The 21,312-nt window shown below is 43.0% G+C and overlaps 1 protein-coding gene across 1 annotated transcript; it reads right to left on the bottom strand.

Moving 5' to 3' along the window:
- Positions 1-1,648: 1,648 nt before the first annotated feature.
- BBS2 (Bardet-Biedl syndrome 2) lies at positions 1,649-20,531 on the bottom strand. Its single transcript, XM_064723025.1, has 17 exons — positions 20,323-20,531; positions 18,780-19,007; positions 18,282-18,407; positions 17,944-18,006; positions 15,400-15,477; positions 13,129-13,233; positions 12,190-12,276; positions 10,339-10,474; positions 8,331-8,470; positions 7,378-7,522; positions 6,615-6,786; positions 5,462-5,591; positions 4,731-4,862; positions 4,109-4,246; positions 3,554-3,666; positions 2,709-2,857; positions 1,649-2,074 (listed from the first exon to the last, which is right to left on the bottom strand). The coding sequence occupies exons 1-17, from the start codon at positions 20,437-20,439 to the stop codon at positions 1,968-1,970; spliced, it is 2,166 nt and encodes a 721-aa protein (XP_064579095.1). The 5' UTR covers positions 20,440-20,531; the 3' UTR covers positions 1,649-1,967.
- Between the last annotated feature and the right edge of the window lie 781 nt (positions 20,532-21,312).

Here is a 21,312-nt window from a genome sequence, read left to right as displayed (position 1 = left end):
GCAGCCCCAGGCATGACTGGTGCTGCAGGTACACAGGAAAGACTTCACTCACTAAAATTTCAAATGACGAGCTACTGGAGGAAGAGGGGCCTTCATTTATACAGTGCCAGTAATGGGAGATTTCTCTATAGATGCTCTTGCTGGATACCAATCTGTATTTACAATTAGGTGCAGCTGCTTGCAAAGTACACACATTTTTCATTTGGCAAAGGTAAAAGTTGGTTTTACAGAAAAATAAATTACAAATTTATTATCAGAAACTTAGATAGGGGAAATCAGCCTTACCAAAGGTCTGGACAGCAAGTGAAGGACTGACCTCACTGCCAGGAGCAGACCAGAGCTGGGGGTGTAGTCCTGAAAATCAGACTGATGGGAAAGCTGCTTTCTGATCAGAGCCGCTCTCTTATCATTAAATTGAGTACATAAATGTAAGCAAGCAAGCATTAGGATTTTGAACATAAAAAACAAGAGCTTGAAACAGTGGGAACAGGTACAGCAAGTGGCAGAAAGCCCAGCACTCATGCCAGGAGACTGTTCCATAATCAAGTCTCTGAGCTCACTTGCTTAGAACAGCATGGGTGGCTCCCCACCCTTCTACCAAGCAGCTGGATTTGACTAACAACCAGTTTCTTGGAAGGATTGAAATGAGCTCAGGCTGCAGATTCTGACTGACACAGGTCTGTGCTTTCAGCAGCAGAGTTCTCCATATGGAAGGGGCCAAGGCAGTGGCGAGGGGCAGTTTTGGGAATAAAACATTGTGAGAATTACATTCCCCATTCAACTGGCCACACCATGCTCACCAGTGGCTCTGTAACAAAGGGTGTTGCTGGTTTTAATTCAGTAGTGGTTCATTAAGAGACCAGTTAGAGGCCATGACTCTTCTGACAGCCCCAAGAAGCCACCCAAGAACTTTGAGATGGACCAACTCCTCCCTGCCCACGTCGCTAACACCATTGCATGGTGGCAAGGGTGATGTGATGCAGGAGCACTGGGGCCCAACCTCCATCCTGTAAAAGTTATTTTTAGCTTCCAAAAGAAATTTGCTTTGGCAAAGGTTCTAAAATACCTTTAGATCTGAGATAGAGCCTTACTGTAATATTTTAATGCAATTCTAAGAGATCACACAACTAAACAGGTTTCAGCCAGGAGCCAAGTCATTTTCCAATACCTTCCTTTGATCCCATTAAGTACCACCAGCTCTTCATGATTATGCACCAAGCTTGGGTGTGTAGTTTGTTTTTGTTGTTCCTGAAATGCATCCTTGCCCACCTCAGTATCTGCAGTTTTTCCAGCAGTAGCACAGGACCAGTAGCTAGAAGCAAAACCTTCTGCAATCCAGGTGTGGGGAGAGTGCTGGATATGAAACAGAACCACTTCCTACCTGCACAGATCATGGAACTGGATATCTGTCAAAGATCTTCTGGCTTAAGAGCCAGCAAGATGTTATCTTTTGGTGGTTTTCATGCACTGCTCTGCAGTTTACCTGGAGAGCCACGCGTCCCTGCGTGAAACCCCGGGCTCTCCAGCACAGGGAGTTCAAGTGTAAATGAACCATGCAGCAGAAATCAGAGAAGTTGTTTGGGTTGGGTTTTTTCAACACATAAATTTAGCAGTAAACATCTCCCCAACTAAATCAGAACAAAATCAGTCAAGCCAGTCTATGTTTTAATGGAAAAGACCAATGCCTTAACTACAAAATATATTTAAATACATAAATAAATTACTGTAATAAAAAATAACTGTTTGAACTTCTGTCTTACATAAATACCACATCTGCACTTAAACTCTGATGCTCTCTTCATGGAGTTTTGGTCTCTGTAATATTTCTCACCTGACAATTTAACTACAGCAATATCATTGTAATTACTTCACCCCACAGTGGAGTAAGGGTCTGAATTAACTGCTTGTCACCCATTATCTGCTCAGTGCATGGAATCACTGCCTCTGCACAGCTGCTGCTCCTCTCCCTAAGAAGAAGCTGTTCCCACACGCATTATCCTGAACAGTGTGTTGAAGTTGCTGCTTCTTATTGCATCCCGACAAGCACTGATCACTTGTGTCTTAGGTTTGCCAACTGCAAGGAGGAAAAAAAAGGAAAAGAAAGGTAAAAAACCTCAGTTATAGAGTAAGAAACTGGTAAAAATACTTATTTGATCCAGGCTGAAAATTTTGGGGCTTCTTTCAAATGCTTTTTAAACACATGATGAATCATCGCCTTTTTTCTAGTACATGAAGAATCCCCTGTAGCTCTGTTTTATGAGAGTTTGTTGGAAGGGGAATGTTATAAACATACAAAAAAGTACCTCCCTCCCCAAAGACCAACAGGACTAATAATGCAAATAAAACAGTCCTGCTTAAGTTAGTAGTTGCTTTTTTTTAAAGCAGAATTATAAACTAAGAACTGAAGTAATTCTAAAAACATTTTTAAACTAGTATGTTCAAAAAAACTATCAATTTCTGCCTCATTCAGAAATGTGGAAATTATTTCAAATTGTTCTTTACAGAATGGTGATCCCAGAATATATGGGACCCTCACAGTTGATTGTCACACATAACTGGCTATGACTAAAGAATGAAAAACTACTTCTACTGAGTTTCAGGCCAAAAAGCCTGAGTCACTTAACTAACCCAGGTGACCTCTGGGACATATCTTATGTGCCTCTCTGGGGGTCTGAGACTCCCCACTGCTTTCCAAAACACAGACTTACCACGTAACCTCCCAGCCCTTTGGATTGCCAGATTCACAGCTTTCAGATTATTCAACAGCTCTGTGTGATTGTTGCAACGAATTTTGTACTGATTTATTAAGTCTCTGTTCAGGTCATACAGCTCACTGTAGCGTGTCTTCATGCTTTTCCTGGGGAACAATCAGTCCAGTTAGTTGCATCTCTGAGGACAAGAAAGTCATTCCTGGTTTGTCAATATTAAGGTGTAGCAATACATGGTTGTGTTGGCTACCACAGTCACCTGCATGTCTGCCAGCTACAACAGACTTGTCTAGACATGTTGGTTATACTCATTATTTTACTAAAAAAGCCTGAACAGCCTATTTTTGCAGTTACTTTATCCACAAGGCAAAGTGGAGGCACCACTTTCCCCAGTGAAAGTACCACTGCCCTGCAGTAGCTTGGGCCTCTTTACTGCTGCTCTTCAAAGTAAAGCTCAAAATTAGCAGAAAACAGCAAATCACTGTGAAAACCTGACACCAAAACTTTCTTGCTTGGTGTTTTCAAAATTTCACACACTACAGATAGCTTTGCCTGCTTTCTTCCCTTAATATATCTTTTCTAACATATCTCATCATTTTGAAGTAGATTCAAGCTGCTATACACTAAGCCCCTACCCTTGCCCTCTTGCCTTCCCCTGACTGATTTCCTACCTAAAGAACATGACATGGTTCAAGGAGAGACCATCAAAGGTACAATTCTACATCAAAAATTGTAACTAGGCAATCTTGTATCACACCAATGTTTTCCTGTGCCCTTTCCTTCCTGAGAAACAAAGACTGGCCATTCTAAACCCCAAACACACAAACCAGGAAGCAACTGCTCACATGTCTCCCAGGAGCCGGGCATCCTCTGCCTGAACCAGCATGCTGCGGATGAGGTTGGAGTGCTCAGCCATGTCAGCAGTGAGCCTCTCATTCACTGCATGGTGCTCATCCACCTGTCCAGGGCAAACAGCTCATGAGAAAGGGTCCTTGGCACCCTGGGCACACAGGGTTCAGGCTAAACCTCAGCCCCAGTGCAGTAGGAAATAACATCCCAACCTAACCAACCAGCATCCCTGACACTGTTCTCCTTCCCCTCACTCCCCACTGCCCCCAGAAAGGGTGAGCAGACTGAGATACACATCTCACATGCTGACCCAAACCCAGAGCTCAGTCTCCCAGATAACATATTTACTTTATCCTAAACAACCAACTGATGGGTCTAAGGGCCTGTTCTACAGAACAAAAACAGACAGAAGGTTGAGTGTCCCACAGAATACTCAGCAAGCCACTGTGGGCTGATTTTCACAACAAAGATAAAATAGTTTAGAGATTCTCTCATTAAAAAACCCAGTGACTGCTTATCTGTATACTCAGAAATGTCCAAAGCCTCCTCACCTTCACCAATACTTTCCGCAGCTCCTCAAAGTAGGCAGGAAAATCTGCTTCCACCTGCAAATCCTCAATGGCCAGGAAAGAGGCCATTGACTGGATAATGTCACCAGCTAGATCAATATCATCTGTGTTGATAGAAATCTGTCAGAAAGGAAAGAAAGCACTTTAGCACTCTTCCATGCCAGAACATCTGAAACTGCCCAGCAGTATTGCCTAACAACAGCTACCCACAATCAAAGCAGGTCCTTTTATCAAGAGGGCATGGGCAAGCTCTACAGCTTCCAGTAGACAAGAACACACTGATTTCAAAGGGGCCTTTATTCAGGTTTGGGATAGAGAGGCATCTGTGCACACAGGACCAGTTACAGGCAGACTTTGTTCCTCACATTATGGCTCCCTGAAACCATTCTGTGAGAAAATAATTTGCCTCCTTCCTACAGATCCTCAGGCTAAGCAATTTACTTCACTAACAGGCCCACTGACAGTAAACAGACACAGAAGTTTCCAAAAGCATGAGTACTTTCTCTGCCTGTTTATTTTACTGCCTCCTCCTGGCAGTATGGGTATTCTGGTTTTACTGGAATATCATTGAAGGGCTGCTCCCCTTGTCCAGGGAGGTACTCACCTCTCCACCAGGCTTGATTTTGATGCAGAGCTGACCTGCATTACGAAGGGAAGTGAAGCAAACCTGGAAGGGAGCACTCTGGAACTCTGCATCCTCTGGCAGCAAGAAGCTCTGATTCAGCCACATAACGATCTTGCAAAAATAAAATTAAGAGCATCAGCCATCCCTTGTGTGTAAAGCCTGGGGACCACACAATGTCCCTGCAAATAATGTGCACCAGAACGCTCTGTTCAGGGTACCACAGAAATCTCATTTACTGAATTTCATCCCATAACCCCATGTCATGAACTTCTTAGAATGAGGACAATTGAATCCTGCACCAAAGCCGAATATTCAAAAAATAATCAAATCCAACAATCAGAGACTGCTATGAAACTGAGCCACTACCTGAGCACTGTATTGCCTTTTTCCTGTTCTCCATTCATCTGCAAAATTCAACACTCACTACAGGTCTGCTGCTATCAGCAGGCACACAGCAAACAAGATAATATCTGAAACACCCTCTGATCTCAGGCCTTTAGTTCCTGCAGGAATTCCTGATGCTTGGAGTGCCTCAACTGAGTCATCTTTTAAAGACAGAAAAAAGCAGGGCTGACTTGAAATACGCAGACTCTGAAGGCCAGTAGTGCAGTTCACTGCATAATTTCTCCTTTGCTATTGGGAATCTCAAGCTGATTGCAAACCCTCCATCTATGCAAGACTTGAAACCAGGAAGAAGAGCACAAACTCACCCTTTGTGGCCTCTCATTCATGGTACAGTTAACATAGCTCAGGGGCTCTGTGGCCGAGTCTGGGCTGCTCAGGGCATACATGGAAAAGCGGGGAAGCTGTCTTGTCAACTCAAACACATGGAACTGTGTGCTGGAAGCAACCCAACAGAAAAACTGAGAGTTAATAATACAGCAAGGATTCACCTATTGCAATGGTTCCTGGTTCTTTTTTAGCTGAGGACTAACATCCACAGTTTTCAGGTACATAATCAGCTGCTTACTCCTTCCCCAGAAAAAACACTGAAACTTGGAAATTCCATGCTTATCACGAGGTTGTATGATTCCTCTCCCCTGCTGTCATTTTCAATAACCCTTCCACTGAAGCATACTCTCTAGGCTAATACATTTACTATTTTACTATATGATTGGGTATTTTCTTTACAAGGTCAGTGAAGTTCTATTAAAAGCAATAATAAAGGCAAATAGAGAAAACAGAAAGGGAATTCAGTCCCATACAGTTATTCTACAGTGGGTGGCTAGCTCTCAAAATATGTCTTCCTATTCAGGGAAAGAATGCAGCCTCCTCAGGCACCAACAGCTCTGGCAGATGTGAGCAGGAAGAAAGCTGTTTTCAAGGGTATATGAAGAGATGTTTCATTTTCTATGGAGAGATTTCTATGGGAGACTGGAAAAATGTTGTATTGAAATCAAGCATGTGTTCCTTTCTATTTGCCCTGAAGCCAAATGGGTTCAGGGTTACTTTATAGCTTGAGAAACAAAGCTGTGTCCCCAGGCTTGCTCAAGTACTCCATCCACAGCAGCCATGATCCAGGGCTCAGCCCCATAGGGATGACAGGACAGAGTCTCTACATCTGTTGATTCCCCCAGTAAGACATCTCCTGGAAAAATGGGCATTCCTTCTCTAAAAGCAGAACCAGAACACAACAGATCACAGTGATTCCAGAGCATTTAGAGTTTGTCTGGAAAAGAACTCAGCACCACAGGTGCATCAGTGCTTTTAAGAAAGCATTCCAGCTCTCCTTTCACTAAGACAGAGAAATAGGGCACCCAGGAATTAACGGTGCACTTCCCATGGGACAAGCATGAAACCACATTATTGCTGTGTCCTGGTGCCACAGTTTGGAGACCAGCAGAGATCACACCACAAACTCACCTGTTTCGGTACCCCACAAAGGCTTTGATGTGCAAATCCACAGGGACATCTTTGGGTGGAGTAAGGGGAACACGAACACAGCCTGAGAGGTTCTGGGCACTGGGGTGGACCACGTGGCTCTCTCCTTCAAATATGCCCTCAGCAAAGATCAGCACAGCACGGATGATTGTGTCTTAGCAACAGGAACAAAAAGCAGTTCCCAAATTAAAAGCTGTCCTCTGGCAACAAACCACCACTGTTTTCAGAATTAAGCACGTTCAACTCCTTACATCACTACTCTGAATTGTTAAAATATCCCAGGTGACCAGGACTATCTGGACCAGACTGCATCCTCAGCATGCCTGGTGCAAGGTGAATTTACTGTGTTGGGGTAATTCCAGTTTTGCATGTAAAGCCAGCTGAGATCCAGCTGCATTCATGCAACACCCTCACTAATGCAGCTGTGGGTTGGTGTTTACAATCAACACAAGAAGTGCTGCAGGGATCACCCTGCAGTTTTCATACAAGGCTGGTTTCATCCAAGTTAAATGTTAATTGCCTCAGAAAATAACACATAATAACAAACAAATTCCATCAAACTCCTCTCCCCCAAGACCCATCCAAGGAACAAAGCTCGATTCAAAATTCTGTGAAAGGAAAGAAACCACAAAAGGGACGTTACAGACAATAAAAAGGAGACATTCAAATCACCAGCTAAATATAACTAAAAATTTGCATTATTTTACATGAAGCTGAATATCAATGGTTGCAGGTTACCACTCACCATTTGTGGTGGAAATACACAGCTCCACATGGGCAGACTGGCTGTCAGAGCCCAGATTAACTGAGAGGGCTGTCTGGAGTTGGGTGTTTGCTGGAATCAGACCTCTCTGCCCATCAGCTTCCTTCAACTGAGTGGTCAATTCAGCCTGTTACAAAACACATACCACCCATCAGTATCAGAATTTCAAGATTTTCATTCAAAAAACCTAGAAAACATATACACAAGTCATATAAACAAGTCAGTTATCTTTTCTTTCAGAGGAAGGTTGTATTACAGCAATTCCCAGGCACTTCCAACTAGCTGTGAGTTGTGGCTGGATTAAGCATGGAGCTGGAGACACTTGGGCTACAATATGTTTGAGTGCTTCACTAGGGATGGACATCAGCTCTGTATGCAAACATTTACTCAAAAAACACTTCACATATGTCAGTTTTAAACACAATCTTACAGAATTCCAGGCTTCTGCCATGGTGGTAATTTGCTGTTCAAAGGTGAGTTTGCTCTTTCTTCAGACTATTTTTTGAAATGTTCACCATGAAGCCACAAGTGTGATTCCTACATGCTGGCAGTGCTCCCTGATCCTCTCACACAATCTCCTCTGACTCCCAAGATGGTTTATGCACTGAAAACTACAACTTTCAGTCATAACCCAAACTACAACTTTCAGTCATAACCCAAAGCACAGGGCTGAAGGGAATCCAGTTCTAAGCACAACTGCTCTGGCAAGAGGAAGAAGCAAAGAAAGCATTATTAAAATACAAAAAGCAAGTCCTGAACTTGCACAGGGAGCAAGCCAAATGCAGAGGCAGGAGCCCCCAGCAGACAATCTCACTGCATCCTGACAAGCTACAGCTCTGACTTGTCTGGACTGCCCCACAACAGCTTCCCAGATTACTCTGGATTTATCCCAACACCAAGGTGTGGTTTGGCCCTACACATTATTTAAGCAGTACCTTTGCATTTTCCTCATAATTTTTCAATTCCAGCAGAAGATTTTGTTTCTTTTGACTAAGTTCTCGGATAAGATCCTGCTCAGCGCTTGTATCCATTAGGTTCCCTTTCATTTCCTCCCCTCCTGGCAGATAGCCTCGAACTGTACAAAAACAAAACATAGCCCATTTCAGCAAAGACTTCAACAACCTGCCCAGAACTTCAGTTTCTCTTACATGACTCCCTTGTACCACCTCTGCAGTTCTGGTCTTCAGCTAGTACTATTCAGCTGAAAACCTGAGCATTGATTTAGACCCACAGTCTCTCACTTTCTTGGTGACTGAGGCAAGAAAACTGCATATTAAAAAAAAAAAAAAAAGGTGAATTTCCAACCTGTCTTTAAGCTGTACTCACCTGACCAGACAAGTGCAGCACCCAGTCCTTTTGCAAGAGGATTCCCACTGCAATCATTCTTTAAGGTGCTTAGGCAAGTTTACAATTATGCAAAATTAATAAAATGTCTACCTGGATTTCTAGAGCTGGTCAGAGGAGTTGTTGCTGTCTGGAAGTGGCTGTAAGTCACTGTTAATCAGCCAGTAAACAAGATTTACCCACATTAGCTTTTCCCCAAACCAAGGGATACTTCACTTCAAGGGGTCAGATTTGTTTCCCAGTAGCCCAGTGGAGCACAGAGTTATGGAAATACCTCTAAGTGTCAGTGGAGACAGAGGACCTGAACAGGGGATGAGACAACTTTCATTTTGCTCTAAGGCTGTGCACCCTGACTGCAGCTCTGACAATGAAAGCCAGGGACAAAAATCTTCCACCTGGGAAGAATATGCTGCCTGACTGCAAATGACTGCTGCCCTCTAAGAAGTTGCATGGAACTTGAAATCATTCAGCTTGCACACTGCCCTCCAATGAAAAGACACACTTTATTATTTCTGAGTGAATCATTCACTTAAAATGAGAGCAAGACAAAAACCACTGCAACACAGGAGAACACCTCATGTGAAAGGATGCTGGTCCTAAACAGAACTCTAATAACACTCTCTATATAATCCGAGCCACACTAATTACTAAGGCCTGAAGGGATCCCATCATGCAAGGCTTGTCTACAGTGGACACACCAGAAAAGGATGATCATGTTTATGATACCAACCTACACAACTCTGCAGGACAAGGCTCTCCAGAACTGCTTACAATGTTCCCCTTCCATAAGCTTGGGAAAAAGGTTTATAGGCTGAAGCCAAAATGCAGCAAATCCCCACAGCCTGTGATTAAGACAGTCAGCAAAACACACTGCAATTTAACAAGGACAGGCTTTTGTTTCAAATGGGTTGTGCCAGACCTGCTTGTCTCAGGCCACTGACGCCAAGGAGTCGGATAATCACACCAGTGTCTCTCCTGGAGCCATCCCTGTAAATTCATACTGAGCTTATTTAAATCATCTGTGATCATATTTATTTCCACTCACAATAACAAGGTCTGACTTCGTAATGCATGGTGGGATAAATCCACCACTTCTTCAGTCTCAGGATAGCATTTTCCAGGAAACAAAGCACTGTTAACATCTAAAATTTCTAATATAAAAACTCTTCATCTGCAGAAGAAAACCAAAACACACACATACCCTTAGTTCTTTAAACACCTTTACCTACTGTAAAGTGGCCAAAAAATTAAAACACAGAAAAAAGATTTCCTATACATACATCTATTATAATGTAGCCTGAAGAACCAGAGTCTGTACTGAATATCATTATCTTTGCATTAGGATGGGGTTTCTTCCATTAGACAAATGAATTTTGATGGTTTCTTGGATCATAATGAAACACATGCTGATTCTCACCGAAAAGGCAATATTCACAATCCTGTTTGCAGATAGCATAGCTCAAAATTCCCTTAACTATAAAGCAAAGGGAATTTGGCACACAAAACACTGGAACCAAAACCATGTTTAGCTAATCTGAGATGATGTGATGTGCCTGACATTGCTGTGTGTTACATTAATATCATTAACAATGCTTTTACCTTCACCATCAATTGAGCAGCAGATTAGCTGGGTGCTCCCATCCATTCTGTAATCCCCCTCCACCAGCCCTGCAATCGAGGAAGCAAAGTTGTCCTTAAAGATGACCTCCCCAGTCCGGTCACTGCGTGCATCAACCTGGAAAAACAAAGTTCCAAGCCTCAGCATGAAGAGAAAAGCCAACTCCAAAACACGTGTCATGAGCTGTTAACTGAGAGCCACCTCTGCTCACAGAACTGCAGGGGAAGTGGCAGCTCTGCTCATCTAAACACCACACATGAGAAAAGTGCTATCAAGAAATGACCTCTAGGCAGACTCTAGAAGGAGCTAGAAGGAACTTCTCTTCAGAGATGCTTCCCTAAGTCACAAAACTAAAAAAGGAAGGAAATAAAAGGAACTGCAAATCTGCAATGGAAAGGTTATGCACATATGATGCAGCAATGATGGGACTAAACCAGAAATAACTTTAATGCAGTATTTACAACCTCTCCTCTCAGCTGCAGCCCTTGTGTGGTGAATTATTTTTATACACAAATACCACAACCTTCAATTACCTTTCATTCGATAAGAAGGGTGAGGTGGGCTCAGTTCCATGCACTGTGTAATTTCCAAAGCACAGGTCACAGCATGACTCTTTCTAGGAGTTATGGACTGTTTCAGACCAACAAATTGGGTAGGGACTACCAGTGGAAAAGAACAGGAGCAAAGCAAGGAGAGGTTCTCTGTCACTGTGGAGCTCAGTAAAGAAAGATGCAGGGCATGCATTTATGGAGCAAAGAGGAAATATCCTGTTTTATTCATGCATCTCTTCATACGGAGTTTTTAAAGAACATCTCGTCTAGCCCCAACTGGGCAGTAACAAGCTGTTACCCTGTATTGATTGCTCACTCAATCTGCTGGTGTGTACGTGCAGAATGAGTTGTTTGTGACATACAGTTTTCATTTTTCTGCCTAACGGTGTACAAACAATTTATACAGGTGGCTAGAGTTTTTCACAGTCCTGGAGTTCTTTCTCAAGGAAAACAAGTTGTTTTTTACTGTTGCAGGACTCTGGTCTCATGAAGATCTGTCAGCTTTCTCACGGATTCTCTCGGCTGGAGTCAGGATTCAGTTTGTAAGGCCTCTGGTCTGCTGTTTCACCACCACAGCTCTCTCTTTGACAATGTTACACATCTAATCCAATGTAAGTTACAACACATCAGGGCTCCAGACTGCCAGCTTGATATGAAGTTATTAAAGTGCCGCAGGCTAATGAGAGTAATAAGAGGTGTGAAGAAAAAAAGCACAACTTTACAGAAAAACCTGGCAAGCTGCACCCAGGAAAGATGTGGCAGTTAAAACAGTCATTTCTGGCAAAGGGGAATACCAAGGAACAGGCTTAAAAGACTAAAACTGAGCTGTATAGAATGCTCTACATAAAATGAAATAATGCTTGATTAATCCTGCCACAGTCAAGACTGACGCTGCTCTCCTGTTACATAACTGCTTTGTCTTCCCTGCGGTTTGGGAACATTCAGATCACACTGCAGAGGATTATTCACGTGTCCCCAAGACACACCTGAACAGAGACACTCAAGAACTCCAGGATGTGGCATATGATCTCTGCTGCCATGGAAACAACTTGCCACACCTTGGAATTGACTCTGAGCTAAGCAGGGGAAGCAGCTTTTCTCTGATCTTGCATTTGGCACAAGACTCAGAAGCCAAACTAGGTTTATTGCAATAGATCTGCAGTGCTCAAGTTTCTAAGTCTTTTTTATTTTTCGGTTGTTGTTTATCAGATAACTTAACAGCCTTGTTCAAACACAGCCCCCATATCTACAGCTCCTCAATTTCCCCCTGTATAAACTCACCTTCCCATTAGACCAGCCAGTGATCAACTCACACACTCCATCAGAGTTCAGGTCAAATGCATGTATGCTCATTGCTTGGTTTTTTGACTGAAGGCAGAAAAGAAAGAACAAATTAAGATTGGATATGTTCTCTAAACTTCACATGCCTGCCACTTGCAAAACACTGGACTGTGAAACTACAGAGAGTACAGAAAGGAGTACAACTATGCCTCTTAACAAGACATCACCAAATTCACAGACATATGTGACATCTTGGCCCATGCACTACTAATCTAGTACACAGCTTTTAAAGTACTTGATAGTTCCTTTAAATACATTTCCATCCAAGCAGATGATCAGAACTCACAAAGACAAAGTGTAAAAAACCAAATCCTCTAGGAAAAAAAAGTATCAGGGCCTCAACACGGTCATAAAATTAGACTACTGAGGACAACCATGAGCCTCTTCCTGCACCTCTCAAGGAATCTTCTTATTACTATTAAATATACTGTTCTGTGTTACATTAAGAATATCAAAAAGAGCATTAGGAAAGGATCTTGTCAAACTGATTTGCTGGAGCAGGAAGTTGCTATTGATGAGAAAAATTAACCTTGAACATAGACAATGCAAGATTTCAGCTTCTGAAAAAGTTTCTTGATTCAGCCAGAGGATTTTTTAACACAAACTCAAATGTCTCTTGCTAAGCTGAAGAATCCCTAGTTCTACGGTTGTATCCCTGTTGTTTAAACCACCACCAACAGCCCAAAAGTACTTCAGGAACTGACCTGGTATTTTATACGAACATATAAAAACAGGTAGATGTTGCAAGAACAAAATTACATTAAGTTCTCTGCTCAGCAAAGTTCACCTATGGGTAACATCAGAATGACCTGGAATTAGATCCCAAGTCTCCAGGCAGCCTTCAAGCCTGCAGTGATGATGCTCCAGCCATGGACTAACCTTAATCCTCCAGTAGCGCGCGGCCTTGTTGTAAACGCCGACGGTGCCGTTGGCAAGAGCGTAGCCAAAGCGACTGCCATACATGGGGCTGAGGGCAGTGATGGTCTGCAGGGAAAGGAGGGAGAGAGAGGACACAGGAGTGACCACTTGTGCAACTTCACCTAACAGGGAACAGGCTATACATCTGTCATATGAGTCCTACATTGCTTAAGTGGTAAGTAAGTCTGTGGCAGGAAGTATTAAATACTGAAGTAACAACTTTTAATAATCAGTCTGAAATCACTGAAGGCCTTGTAGGATTTCCTCACACAAGCTCTATTTCCAGTATTAGGACACACTTCAGCGAGGATTGCAGAACTGCCCTCAAACTGTGTACTTTGACCAACTATTTCCTACCACAGACAGCAAAACAACTGCTCATAGGATTCCTGTGGTCATCAGTGCTAACACACTAACATTGAGAAACTACACACAATATCCCTTAAGCTTGAGGAGCTGATGATGCCAAAAGTTCAACTTGCCTGAGTTAGGAAAGCCCTAGAGATATTTACTGGTAGAAAATCTTTGCCCAGTACTGGTAAGATAAAAATTTAAAACTGCCACAGTTGGACACCTTTGGAACACAACTGGAACACCAGGCTACGTGTCCTACCTGAATAAGCTCCAGAGAAAGACCTGAGAGTCATAACTTGGCCTGTTTCTCACTCCTTTTAAAACCCATTTCTCATTGAGCTAGGGTTCTCAGGGCTTGGAAATGCAGGTTTTCCCATACACACTGAGACTAAAGACTTTAATTTCAGGAAGAACAATTGCAATCATCTGTCTGGTCTTCTGTACAACGTAGCACAGAAGACTTCCTTCAATTAAATTCTTCCCCAACATTTTATCTAAACTCATCTGACTGTGCCCCTTGGATGTTTTACCACAAAACTTTGTTTCCTAACCCTTTATCCTTTCCTCTCACAATCTTCTGCTGAGTCTTTCCTATCCTAAGTATCAAACTAAATTACAAGCACCCAGTAAGGACAGAAGACCACAGCAACAGTCAGAAACTCAAAGGTAACAGTAAACCCAAACTTACTGTCCATTTATAAGAATCACAACAGTCTACAGCTTCAGCTTCACCAGAGTCAGTGATTAAACACAGAAAATGAAAACTACCCAAGACTTCCAAACCAAATATAATGTACAAAGACACTGTGCCCTGAATTTACCTTCCTAAAAAGAAAGGTTTAGGTTCTACTATGTCCTTTTATGTTATAACAGTAGAATCATAACAGGTCTCCTATGACTGCAGGTGTGAACTTAAAACAATTCTACTGAGGATCTGGAAATAAAGCAGACTTGAGAGTGACAGACCTTTAGCATCCCTTTAACTAGAAATATCTAATGACCAGACTAGCCACTGCACAGAGAGCAAGACATGTCACAGGCCCAGTTCTAATTGTAGTGATAGCAACAACCTCCTTTTCTGGAACAGTGCCTGGCTTTGTCTTTTATAGCTCTTCATAAGTGGCTTATTAGCTAAGGCTTTTAGTCCCATCTTGGGCAGCAGGAAGGCCACAGATCTTAAAGGACAAAGGTCTGTGACCTCACTCTACCTTGGGTCCAGAAGGGCTGTGAGAGGACTGAGAACACTTCTAAATGCAGTGATAAGGATATTTTCCTCCCTTCCTAGAAACCAAAATCAGTGGGCATCTTCTCTCAATTACGTTAAACAGCAACTCCTACAGCTACTCCTCTCCCTCTAAACATATCTGCCCCTACACCTTGCTTTAGTCACCACAGCTCTTTTTATACAGCCAGTAACTCCAATTATAACATAATCTTTCAGTTTTGCCTGGGCATTCCCCTTCTACCCTGCCAGGCACTGTCTGGATGTACACACAGGGACAAGTTACATCATCTAGATTGCATCAAAAATATTTGAGGGAAACTGCAGAAGGCATCCTTTTACTCAGAGGACCGTAAGAGCTTCAATCACAACCCAGCAACCCTAATCACCCTTGCACAGGCTCCTGACTGTCAGCCAAGAATAGTCACTTTTCTCAGTGGGGTGACAGATTTATAAATAAACAAAGCAAAAGCCCCCTGCATAATGAGAGACATTATTAAACTCAAACTTTCACAGTTCTAGCAGAGCAGATATTGTGCCAAATAGTTAAGTAATTACTTAACTACACAATAAATCTGAACCAGAGAAGCTTTAGAGTACACAACACTTTCAGCTCTGTCAGCAACTATAATAAACATTAGCCAGAAATAATTTACCTCTGTCTCTGACATTTCTGCCACAATCTCATCCTCCTTAAATACGCGGATGTCAAAATCTTCAGAGCCAACAAGAAGCTGAAAGAAAAAATAGTGCTCCTTAAAGATAATTATTCAAGCTAAGGAAGCAAGCACCAGGATCCAGAGGACAAATTAATACTTCAAGTGCAGCAATGAAGAGGTTTTAACAGATCCATGACACGTTGCAAGTGTTGCACTGAAGATCCCTCATTTAAAAAAAACAACCAAACAAACACACACAAAAAAACCCCAAGACAAACAAACAAACCAAACCAAATGAATCCAAGTATCAACCATATCTGCTTCTCCAGCCTAAGTGGTGGCTGCCACTACTGCCAAGTAGAAGAAAAATCAGCTTTGTCCTGATGTAAATGATTATACCAATAGGCATTGAATTGGGTCTTCTGCATCCTCACTCCTTAATATTTCCTACATTTTAGTTCTTTTCCTGTTTCCTAGTTTACCAGGAGAGGAGCCTGGAAAAGTTTGTACTGAAGATGATGACAATTGTCAGGTTCTCTTTTGCAAATTGAGAAACCAAGGAACAGATCTCCTCAGTGCCTTGTCCACAAAGTCATCCATCAAATTAATGAAAAACAAAATTACAAATCAAAGTCTAAAACCTGGTAGTACTTTTCCCCACTGAAACCCATGAGCCTTTCATCTTTACTTGGCACAAGAGATACAAATCCATAACAAAGTTGGATTTTTAAAAATATTAAAGGCTTTTTTTCTTCCCAAGTAAAGATGCTTCAGATTACATCAACCTAAATCATACCAAGCTAAGTCTATTGAAATTATAGCTATTGAAATTATTTGTAAAAATTAACATATTTAAGAAGCACAGATTTCTTGATGAAGTTGCAACCACCAGCAAAAGGCAACCATACAAAAGCACACAATCCTGAAACAATTACTAGTGATGCTGTGTTTTCCAGAGGTGCCTAGATTTTTTTGTTAGTTTGATTCACCCTGTCCACCTCAGTGATTTCCACTCCACGGGACAGAAATTTGAAAGAGCAAGTCTAAGTTCTGCTCCACAAGTCTTCTGCCAGATGGGAGAATGTAACCTTCATCAATCCAAAAATCCTGAGGAAGGCAGTGACAAGTTAGTTCTGTTAGCTACTAAAAGTATATTAAGGCAGTTTTTAAATCAGTAAATTTTAAATGTAAAATTGTTTTTACTGGGGTGGAAATGAAGCTAACATAGTTATTTACCCGGTAAGACACAAAGTGATAATTTAGGAAGTTTCTTCTTGCATTTTCTCAGAACTTCAGTTTTAAACCAGAGGCAGTTTCACAAAAGCCACAAATAAAAGTAAATAAATAAGAAAAATCCTTTAAAATCACCTAGATAATTAAGATCAAAAAGAACCTTGAAAACATCTCAGCAAATGCACATTGGGGTAACTGGCCCAACAAGTTAGTCAGATATTGTAGCCAGCTCTACTCAGCCCAAAGGAGCACCAACTGCCGAGAATAAACTTCTATCAAGGAGAAAAATATAGCAAAACCCACTTAAAAGCACAAGTGCAAACCATTTGCAATTAGTGTCATAGATCAGTTTCCTGGTTTCAGTATCCCTAGACACTGTCTCCAGTTTCTATAAAAACCTCTCAGCACATTAAAAGAATACAAAGAGGAGCTGTGTAGAAATTGATTTGAAAACTTGAAACCATTTCACTTCCTAAAGATCCCAATCAAGCAGGGCCTGTATCAGTTTAGTGCTTATAAAAAACACATGAAAACTGTCAAGGCCCTTTACCCATCACTATTACATAGTTCAACTGGATATTCCAAATGAGGACTTTTCAGGAACTACACAAAGAAGCTCAAGTAATTATGTTTAAAGTCTTCAGACAAATGACAAAAGTAAGTATTTTTAGCATAATGATTTAACTTCATATTGATTTGCATCTGGTGTACACTAGGAAGCCATTACTCTTCTTAAAGATTCATATTCAGAAGCACAGTTGTTCATTTGGGATGAAGAAATATTTCCAAAAGAGAATGCCATACAAATTCACAATTTCACCAATCTCTTTGAGCCTGCCTGATCAGAATGGCAGCTGTTTCCTGTTGTTTGTCTCACATCATTATCAGCAAGATGTGTGTTACAAGTTATTGTCATTTTAAATCAGCAAAGCAAAGAGCATTCCATTTCCCCATGTCCCTGTAAGGAAACAGAAGGACGTGTAGACAGATTTCTCAATTTTACCAAGTGAAGCTTTTCAAAAGAATAGCTTTCTAAAAGTTCACTTTTATGTGTAAGCTTGCACATAACAAGCTTGTTTCTGTGAAATTTAAAAAAGTTCATAAGCATATTCAAGAAATACCACTGAAATGAATGCCTTGCCAACTGATGATCACAGGCATTTCATTGTATTGCTGCTGGCATAAAGAAAAATGAGAAAATTTAACTGCTGATGTGAGTCAGTTGTATTTTATAATCTAAGCTTTTTTATTATCATTTCACTACAAGACTACAAGAACAGCAGAATTTGTGTGTGAATGATTACAAACCTCAGTTTTTCCATCATCATCAAAGTCACACAGTGCTAATGAACGGACGTTGTCCCCAGTAACCTGCAAAGAGAAGGACAGCACTCAGTGATGGCCACAGCTGTCAGAAACTGAATTATTTTTATTATCTCAACTGCAACAGAACAATTTACACAATCAGTGTTCAAGTAACATCTGAGTGCACTGAATACATGGCCAAAATACAGTTTAGGGCCTGAGATAAATTAAGAACAACCAACAACTAAATTAATAGTTATCATATTAAAAGAAAATCAAGATGATTTAGTGCCATTGAAAGAATCTTCTAATAACATCAAAACTATTATGCATGGTCTTACTGTCCAAAAACGGTCATTTCCTTCATAATCAAAGCCCTGCAGGGCACAGTTTCCACCAATAATAGCAAGTGGAGGTGAAATATCTCCCAGCTTCCCAAGAACTATTGCATTGGCTCCATCTGAAACCTGTAGAGAAGCATTAAAGGAAAAAGAAACAGCAGACAAGAATACATCAGACCACACAAGTGAAGAAGAGAGCTTCCAACATTATCACTGTCAGTTTAGCTGAGCTTTGAATGCCCCTTTTTTTTTTTAGTTGGTCTTGCTAGGTGATGGGACATATGAATGCAATGTATATCTGTATGCATGAGTAATTTTCATATATTAATTTTGAAATACTGCAGATATTCTAGAGACAAAACAGTCTGAATATAGCAGTAGGAATAATGCATAGCACAGACACATAATGAGCTGACAAAGTAATGTAAAAACTTTACAATTCAAAGAAACAGAAAATTATGGAGATACTAAAAGAAGCAGACATTTAAATCAACTTGCCTCTCTGTAAAACAAATCTGAGTTGTTGTACACGTCGTAAGCCAATAAGTTAGTCTGTGTTCCAACCAGAAGACAATCATAGCCCAGCTGAGGGTTCAGCACCCCTGAAGTCAGACAAGTGATCCCTTGATTAATGTTCAGAAGAGAAATGTCTGCATCTTGGTTACTTTGCACCATTCGGTTTGTGTTTATTTTCTGTCCTCGGGCATGAGGATTGTGAATAAAAACCTGTAGAAACAAAGATATAAATATTAATACAACAATCTATCTGTTTGTATACAAACAGTAAAGACTATTGTTTGGATAACAGCTGTGATTGGGAAAAAGGCATTCACTCAACCTAAATGAGGACTGGAGGTTTTACTGACAATATTATTTCTCAGAGTTATTCTTTAAACTATACTAGAAAAAGGGAAATGGCAGGAAAAACAGAGCTCTGGCCAGTGGAGTTGCAACATCATTGTTTTGTTTGTTTCTGAAAATGACAACTGACAAGTCTTTGGAGTAAGGCAAAAATAGGAAACCAAAGGGAGCAACAACAAACTAAACAAATTACCTCCAGCTGGTAGCAGTATTTGCAAAACATCCCAAACATTTAAGACATTTTACCTGGTACATATCTGTAACCTCCATCTGTAGGTGAACAAGGTTAATTTTAAAAGGATGAATGATAAACATGGTTTTACTTTCACTGACCAAAGCTCAGTCACTGCAATTGCCAGGAGCCAAGTCAGAGGCTCAACAGTTTGCTTTCTGGCTGTGCAGTCTGTCCCTCAGATAAGCCCTTGTTGTATGCTGTTCCTAAAGGTGTCAAAATCAAATTAATAATGCTGGGAAACATCACAGATGAACCCTCTTTGTATTTACAACCTAAGTGCCTCTGTGGGTTTATGCTTCAACCTATGCTTTATTAGTCAGGTTGTACTTAATCCTGTTTTGTTTATGTTTCTAACTCGAACAGAGCACACAGGATGCTCTCTGTTCCCGTCAGGCTGTTTGTGCATCACCCACAGAAACCTCAGCCCCGTTATCAGCACAGAGCTTGGCTTGTAACAGTGCCAAGGCTCACTGCTCTGAGAATTGCATGGCTTCAAAAAATCCCGCTAGAAAATGTAAGTTTCCGTGGCAACTTGGGTTTGTAAACTGGTTCTGGCTGAAAGAAGCCGCAGTAGTAACCCAGTCCAACCTCCTGCTCCAACAGGGTCCCCCCAGGGCGTGTTACTCCAGACTGTGTCTAGACAGCTTTTGTATTTCCCCAGGGCTGGAGACTCCGCAGCCTCTCTGGGCACCTCTGCTACTGCTCAATCTCGTCACCTGCTATTAATGTTTGCAAGCTCCCTGCCGCAGCAGAGCGAGGCTTCGAGCACCGCGTCCCCGGGCCCCGCCGCGGGTCTGCGCAGGGCGAGGGGAACGAGCCCCAGCCCCTGGCTCGGCTCAGCCCTGCCCGGGGAGCTGGCGGGGTTAGCGCGGCTTCCGCCGGGGCTGCTCGGCCGGGCCGGGCCGGGCCGCGCCGCAACCACCGAGGCTGCTCCTGCCCCGTTACCTTGCCCGCTTGCGTGGCGGCCGCCAGGCAGGGGTGCGTCCCGTCGTACCGGCCCAGCGCCACCATGCGGGGCAGGATCTTGTGCTTGAGCTTCAGCGTGAACACGGGCACCAACATGATGGGCGAGGGGCCGCGGGGCGGGGCGGGGCACGCCGGGGGAAGCCGGGCTGGGCCGGGCCGGGCCGCGGGGCCACCGCCGGACGCGGATCCACCGGCACCGGCACCGCACGTGCGCACGCGCAGGCGCCGCGTCAGCGGGAGGGGCGCGGCCCGAGGGGCGGCCGCGGGGGGGCGCTGTGGGGCCGGAGCGGGGCGGGGGGCGGCTGATCTGAGGGGATCGGGGGCAATGGGGGAGATGGGATCGGGGGCAATGGGACCGGGGAGCAGGACAGAGGGACTGGGGCAGTTGGGAAGATGGAACCGGGGAGCAGGGCAGAAGGACCAGGGAGCAGGGCAGAGGGATTGGGGTGCAGGGCAGTGGGACCGGGGGCTCTGGGGGAGATGGGGTAGGACTGCGGGGCAGCTGCAAGGGTCAGGGACTGGAGGAGGTTTGGGGCGCTCACAGAGACACAGGGAGGTTCGGGGTGCAACTGGGGATATCAGAGTTCATCTGGGAGAGCTGAGGTGTGGGATTAGGGGGCCAGAAGGGCAAATGCAGAGGTCAGAAGAGCTGAGGGGCAGTTTGGTATGCCGGGGCAGCTAGGGGAGGTGTTTGTGTGGAACTAGGGGAGGTATTTGTACAGCTCAGGAGAACTGGGGGAGAAACTGGAGGTCCTGGGGGCGACCAGGGACAGGAGGATAGAGGCAATTGCCCCTCTGGGCAGCCACAGTGGCGTCCAAGACCCCCATTGCTATCTCAGTCCCAGCTTCTCTGCAGGGTCAGCGCCCAGCTGCAGCCACGGACTGTCCCTTCTCTGTCCCCAGTGCCCTTGCTTCACCGTTTGATGCCTGCTGGCTGCCACACGCACTCTTATTCACAGCTTGCCACGA

Source organism: Zonotrichia leucophrys, chromosome 11, assembly GCF_028769735.1.
Source record: "Zonotrichia leucophrys gambelii isolate GWCS_2022_RI chromosome 11, RI_Zleu_2.0, whole genome shotgun sequence".
Taxonomy (NCBI): Eukaryota; Metazoa; Chordata; class Aves; order Passeriformes; family Passerellidae; genus Zonotrichia; species Zonotrichia leucophrys.
This window is presented reverse-complemented; position numbering and strand designations above follow the sequence as displayed.